General features: G+C 37.8%; 1 protein-coding gene across 1 annotated transcript in view; it reads left to right on the forward strand.

Moving 5' to 3' along the window:
• Window positions 1-5103, forward strand: part of MMP2 (matrix metallopeptidase 2) — a 41855-nt gene extending 36752 nt beyond the window's left edge. The window contains exons 12-13 of the mRNA XM_030026375.1: window positions 2631-2740; window positions 4087-5103. Coding sequence (XP_029882235.1) covers window positions 2631-2740; window positions 4087-4190 — 214 coding nt within the window. The 3' untranslated portion in view covers window positions 4191-5103. The remainder of the gene's footprint in view (window positions 1-2630; window positions 2741-4086) is intronic.
• Window positions 5104-7580: the final 2477 nt, after the last annotated feature.

Consider the following 7580-nt stretch of genomic DNA (forward strand, 5'->3'; position numbering starts at 1 on the left):
AGTCTCAACAATCCTTTTTATGTTTCCAGTACATGCTCAGAGAAGTTTTTGTTGCAAAGAACACCACAAATGTGATATTCCACAAATGCATGTAACCCTATTTGCACCAAGGTTCCTGTTCGAAAGGCTGTATTTAATAGAATTTCATTATCATAACTGGCAGAAAGATCTGGCAGGAAAGATCACCTTAAAAAGCAGGGGCACTTTGGTGCTTTGAGGAACTGTGTGAGTTACCTCGGTGCTGCCTATCAGAATGGCATGAGAACAAAACAGAGACACTAACTCCTGCTTTCACCATCAGAGGTCTCTTCCAGGAACCAGACTTTACTTCAGGAATGCAGACATTACACAACAGGATGAAAGTTAAACCATTAATTAACTGACAATTTAGAGGAAAGTTAAACATCAGAAACACCCACCAGAAATCTAAAAGATTCTCCAAGCTATAAGGGTTCTTTCTGAGAGATGCTCTATATAAAGTATTAAAGGAGGTCTCAGTATAATTGACTCCATTTTATGTGAACATTAATTTCATGTTATGATCAAACTGGATAAGTGTCTTTATTATATCCTAATGGCTGTGGATTCCTGTAAGTAAATAAAATACCCTTTCACAATTGCCACTTGATCATAACTTTCAATTACTTTGAGGACAGTACTCTTCTTCATTATCTAAAGAAAAAAAAAGAACTTAAAAGCTAAAGAATGTTATTCATTTTTTAATGTCGTATTGTAGAAACCATCTTAAACATTTGCAAGTAGTTCTAAGTAGTTCTAATACAGCCATTTGCAATACTTTGAATTCCTACCCAAAATCTACAGACTATGAGTTAGCAAAGCTGCTGGTCTCCTCTGTACCAGCTATTGGTTTGATTAACTGTGCTCCAGGGCCTCCAAGTAATTCATCGCTCTAATCACAGACAGTATTTCTATCAAAGTACCTTATCAATTGCAGTCACTGCGGAATGCATAATTTGTTGTTAAGGCATCAAAATAAGCTTAAGTGATTTCCATCTGTGTAAAGAAGCAAGCAAGCAGTTGACAAGTATTTCAGAAAAAAAAGCATCTCTGTTTAACACAGATGCTATAACCCTTAAGTATGTGGCTGTTTTATTTTATACAAGCGCTCTGCCACATGGAATCAAAATAGTTACATACCATAGGCCTTCCTGTGCCATTATCACACTTACTTTAAATGGATTTTTGGAAACCTTCTCCTCTCCCTCCTTCCAGCCCCAAGCTATTTTAGTGTTGTTATAACAAGATTGATAAACAAAGTGAAGTTCTGTGACAGAGAGGAAGAGGAACTGGCTCAGCTTCCACAGCTGGTTTTAAAGCTACACAGCAAGGTACTAGATTTTCCTTAAATATCCAAGGAAAAAATAGTAAGCAATTTAAAGTAATAATTTAAATCGATTTTGACCAACCTACTGTTCATTTGTGCTAGTGTAACTTTGGATATAATCCAAGCAGTTCCATACAGCAATGAGGGAAAGATACATACAGAGATACATACAGATACAGATAAATAGAAATCAAGAACATAAATGCTTCCCTCTCTCCAGTACTAGTCAAAGATGACCTCTCTGAAGTCCGCTGCTCCTGAAGAAGTGCTGCTAGGGTGACTGAGGCCTCACATGCATTGGAAGCCTGGTTCAAACTCTATCCCATGTCATTGTTCCTCAGGACATCTCCACTCCTCCTGCTCAGCACTGACTCCTATCTATGAATCAGAAAAATGGGGAAACAAGGCCACAGTCTTGCTCCTTCCATCTTCACTCTCAAGGACCTTTCATCCCTGGGACATTTATTCCCTATATATGGAAAGGGAGATCCTGGATTACTTTTTTGTGGGAGTGTAAAACTGGCTTTGCACAAATCTATCTTTGCATTCTACAGCGGAAAGCACACAGAGTAAATGAAACAAATGATCATCTGCAGATGTGGATACAGACAGATCCACTCACTTCTGAAGGATACTACAAACTAGATTCAACTTCCATGGAGTTAGGTGGATTTACATCAGCTGAGTTTTTCCTCTTTAAAGCATAGATTGTGAAAGCCATTGTGGTTTGGGTTCCCCCCCCCCCCAAAGAAAAGCATATATTTTTAACTTAGCATTTATCCGTTGATCATCACTGAGAGAGAGACTGTGTGAAAATAACGGGGGGGGGGGGGGCAGTTAATGAAATGTTAGGGAAAGTAATTAGTAATTTAATAGCAATCCATCAATTACATAGACTACAAGCATATTTCAAAGAAGATTTGAAAAAGATAGCAATTTCACATTAAAAACTGCTATCTTCAGATGCTGGCTGCTGCCTGAAAAAAGTTGCCTTTCCTAGAATTATGTTTGGAATTTTAAAGCTACTTTTCTGAAAAAGTTTTTGCTTTTAAAGTGTATTTTCAATTCAGCAAGAATTGCATTTCCAAAAGGAAAGATGTAAAATTTCACAGGGTTTTAAAGGAGTCAGGAAAAATTATAATGAAATAGAAACTATGTTACATCTCAGTTATTATATTTGTTTGATTGTTTTATATAGTCACATTTGCTGAGGACTCCCTGAAATATTATGTTAAATTTTAACATTAAATACAGATTTGTAATGCAGGGATATAATTTTCTTCAGGTACAATGAAGAAAAGAAGAAAATGGAGCTTGCATCCCCTAAATTCATTGCTGACTCTTGGAATGGCGTTCCAGATAACCTCGATGCTGTCCTGGGTCTTGGTGACAGTGGTAAGCTGTAATTCTGATTCAAGTCACTAACAAGCTCTCTTATTTGTCTGCTGTGAAACTTTATTAGAGACTTTAATTTCTTGTGGTCCATGAATAGGAGCCAAATTGAGCCAAATTCCCATTCAGCTTTGCAAACCACTGGTTCAAACAAACTTTTTTTATCTCTTTATTTTCCCATTAAATATCACTTGATAAATACCCTACTAATCACAGTTTAAACTTTTTAAAATGAAACATTTAGGGAATATTACCTCTCCTGAGTATTTTTATCCAAGCAAATAACAGTTACACTAATTTCCCTTTTCATGAAGGTCATTTAATTTCAATCTGCTACAGCTCTTTATCATTTACTTCCTTGATGCTGAATACTACAAAGCTTAACAAGGCAAGAAACAGCTTTTATTAGCATCTTTCCCCTTTTCTTCCTTGTGTGTTTTTTGTTTTGTTTTGTTTTTTAAAAAGGCTATATACTGTCTTGTTTGAATGTCCTGAAGCATCTTATCATTTTCCATTGCAATGCTGTACAGGTCTAGAAACCTGCTATACAAATGTCAGACAGGACGTGGAGGAAAGTAATCAGTGATGCAGTCACTTTTATGTCAAGATGTCCCCGAGGCTCAGATCTGGGTTCATGCTGGTTTTCCAATTTGGGCATGGGGAAAATGAGCTCTGTGGAGAATTCTCTTTCCAGTGTAGTTTCAGACAGAGGCTAAAGCGACTCCTGCAACCCAATGTCTGATGCACAGGATGTCCTAACACCAGAAGACACAACTATATATTTCCCTATAGCTTGGAAATTTCCCAACTTCTTGACAGCTCCATAGGTTCCTCAGTACCTGCATGTAGTCACAGCACCATTTCAGCACTATCCTGCTCTAGCACAGTCAGAACTCAAGTATGACAACCTCCTTGATCACAGGCACAAATGGGTTGTATTTTGCTCTTTTTTTTAACCTCCTACCAAATGCAGCTGAGAGCCCAGCCCATGGTTTTAAGTGGCCTCATATTTTGCACAGATATGCATACATGTCTGGAAGCAGTGCTGATATCACGAGTCTCGACTCGGTTACATTTTCAACATCTATTTTGCCAGAAAACATTTCTTCCCAGAAAATTCTGGCTCACAAAATGGTAACCTGACTTCAGGCTCCATTTAACAAGACCTCTCTTCTCCAGGATGGGAATTTCTATGTATTTTTAAAATAAATCTTTTTTATTGTATATAAATATTTCAGGAAACAAGTCTTCCAGTTCATTAAGCTTCATGAAATCAAACAGACAAAAAAGCTTTGATCAAGAATTATGTGCTCCATAATCTGAGTCTGCTTTTTTATTTACCTTCACAGGATACACCTACTTTTTCAAAGATCAGTACTATCTACAAATGGAAGACAAGAGTTTGAAGATTGTTAAAATTGGCAAGATAAATTCTGACTGGTTGGGTTGCTGAACTGTATTAGATACTAATAACCAAATATTTACTTTTTCGTTATATGCCTTATCTGTAATTAGAAATAGATCTGAATGCTAATTACTGGACCAGTCTGGTACTGGCACCAAAACATTAAGTACCAGTACTGTACACATCAGATAATTTAAGAGTGTTTGCCTCCTCAGTATACAAAAGATGTTTACGTATATATTCTGGTACAATTTTTCAGTTTTCATGCTAGTCATAGTAATGCTAGTAACAGAACATCCATCATTCTTTATTCCCTTGGTGCTTAAACAGAGGATTGAAACCATTGGAGACTGGATCACGCCCCTGTGTTATACACATCCCAGATAGGCTCAAATGAGATGTACCAGCAGTGCACTTTGATTTTTTTTTTTTTTTAAATACAGCTCTGTTATAAATAGATGGTTTGTCTTGATGTTTTTCACCCTCTTGCGAGTTTGATCATTACTTCCACTTATTTACATAATAATACAGAAAGACTGTCAAAGGCACAGGTTGCCTCAGGATTTGATTTGTGTTGATGCATGATGGAATCATGGCAAGAAACTGTGTTAAAGTATTGTTTTAAAGTACTTTTTATTTTAATACCTTAGTTAAATTCAGCAATTTGCTTAATGCACTTTGTTACTACTATATAACTTGTTTATATGGACGGAATGACTCAGATTTTTGAAGTCAATGCGTTATACATAAAAGCCAAGTATTATTGTTTAACTTGTTTTATTTTTCTGTTCTTTATAATATTGGGGGTTTGTTCAGTTAGGTTTTTTGCTTATGCATTGGGCAACAGAAAATGTTCTTTTCACAATCTGATAGAAAGTTTCTCATTAAAAAAATAAAACAGAAAAGAATGTCCCACACATGAAGTGCCAATGATACAAATAAAATCAAATTACACTGTCAACACTTCTCATGGCCAGGCTTCCTTGTATCATTTAAAATTAGAAATTCAGTAGCATGTTACAGTGAAATACCTGTCAAAGGAAAGACAGTATTACCCCAGTATATAACTGCATATTGGATTTATTTAGAAACCTAGATTATTTTCTCTGTTAGTTCTAAGATGTAACTGCAGCAATTTACATTAAAGAGATTATATGGTCCCACGCCTCCATGAAGCCTGCTGCCTTCTCAGAACAGTTTACATGCCTGTCTATTATCCAACGCTCTTTCTCCTTATCAGCAGGCTACCTCACCACAACCCAGACAGGAAGAGTCAGCATAGACACAGTGGTATCTGTATCCTACAGGGAATATAAGCTTGAGAAACAGAGATGTAAAACCTTACTCCTGCCCATGAGATCAGACACCATTTGGCCAAGAACCTTATCCAGCTCCATGCACATTAAATGCCTTGTGAGACTCTACGGACTGCATCATGCAAGTGGTCAACCCAGATCCTTCTCAACATGTCTCTCACATTGAGTCCATGATTCATAGAACTGGCTAGTAAGCTCTGGTCAGGTTTGTCGTTATCTAAACCCTTCATGCCCCACGTTGGGTGCCAAAATGGACTGTCGTGGTTTAAACCCAGTCAGCAACTAAGCACCACGCAGCCACTCACTCACTCCCCCCACACCCAGGGAGATGGGGGAGAAAATCAGGAAAAGAAGTAAAACTTGTGGGTTGAGATAAGAACGGTTTAACAGAACAGAAAAGAAGAAACCAATAATGATAATGATAACACTAATAAAATGACAACAGTAATAACAAAAGGATTGGAATATACAAATGATGCACAGTGCAAATGCTCACCACCCGCCGATCGACACTCAGTTAGTCTCCGAGCAGCGATCCCCCCCGCTCCCACTCCCCCCAGTTTATATACTAGATGTGACGTCACATGGTATGGAATACCCCGTTGGCCAGTTTGGGTCAGCTGCCCTGGCTCTGTCCCATCCCAACTTCTTGTGTCCCCCCAGCTTTCTCACTGGCTGGGCATGAGAAGCTGAAAAATCCTTGACTTTATTTGACTAAACATTAGACTAAACATTACTTAGCAACAACTGAAAACATCAGTGTTATCAACATTTTTCTCATGCCTAACTCAAAAACATAGCACTGTACCAGCTACTAGGAAGACAATTAACTCTATCCCAGCTAAAACCAGGACACCAACTAATACCTGAGCCAACAATCAACCAATTTCTTCTCATGTCCTCTACAACTTCATGTTTACACTCAGTGCTTTCCTGTTCTAAGCAGAGTGTTTTTACTGTGGTATCCTGAAAAGATACTGCTGCTAAAGTGGCTGCATTTGCCAAATCATCTTTCCATTGCACACTATCCAGATAGAACTCCCACTCTGGGAAACTGTTAATTACTACAGACAACTCTTACCTGGATGAACCAGTACTATTTTCACCTATGCCAAAAGAAAAGATGGCTTACCTCCTTCTGAGCATCCTCATTCTCTTCAGAAATCTTTAATCACCTTCCCAATTAGTCCTGCACCAGAATCAACAAAATAAGGCACAAAATTAAGTAGTTGTAATTGCAAAATGTTAGTCTTGCAGTTTTTACAGACACCTGGCAACCTTCTCAGGATAGCAGGATCTATTGAGCCATTGCAGGGATGTATGGTCTGTCCCGACCATAAACATCTTCCTATACTAGTGTTGAAAATTTTCTGTAGCTTTAATGACTACCAGGAGTTCCTTTTGAGTGTTGCAATAATTTCTCCCTAGAGAATTTAAGCTCTGTTTTAAGCATCCTCAATAACCACCCCCTAAAGATTTTTATGTTCTTGTGTCAATACTGTCCCAAACTGCATGCTCTAGCATCTGTATTTAATATGGAAGGTTTCTGAAACATAGATATACTAGAGGAACATTTGCAATGGGCCTTTTCAGCTCTGAACTTGCTAAATCATATTTCTACTGATGACTGAAACAGTTTCCTTTTCATCTACAACTTACATATATGTTTTGCAACATGGGCAAATTTACCAGCTTACCTTCTGTAATAATAAGACCATAATCCTACAAAACTCCACACATCTGGTGGGTTTAAGGAGTTCTGCTCAGCTTCTTGTTTTGTTCTTGCCTGTGTAAATCCATTCTCCAATGACTACATCACTGGCAGAAAACCAGAAATAAATTTTCTATCCTTAAACCAACTCACACTTCTTTGGGTTCAGTTTCAGACTGGCAACCTTAAGCTTGTCACAGGTCATTTGTAAACACATCTGTTTCTCTTCATGAACTGTAACATTTGCCAGGTTATCATCTACGTATATCAGACGAGCTGGAGGAGTATACTCGTCCTTCTCATTAACCTTTCATGTTTGACCTGTGAAATGCCAAAAGTCACAAAATATGTCCTGAAAAGGTCCTTGGGTCTAAATCCACTTGCTGGTAGCCACTTTTAAAACCTCACTGT

This window comes from Aquila chrysaetos, chromosome 9 (assembly GCF_900496995.4).
Source record: "Aquila chrysaetos chrysaetos chromosome 9, bAquChr1.4, whole genome shotgun sequence".
NCBI classification, from domain to species: domain Eukaryota; kingdom Metazoa; phylum Chordata; class Aves; order Accipitriformes; family Accipitridae; genus Aquila; species Aquila chrysaetos.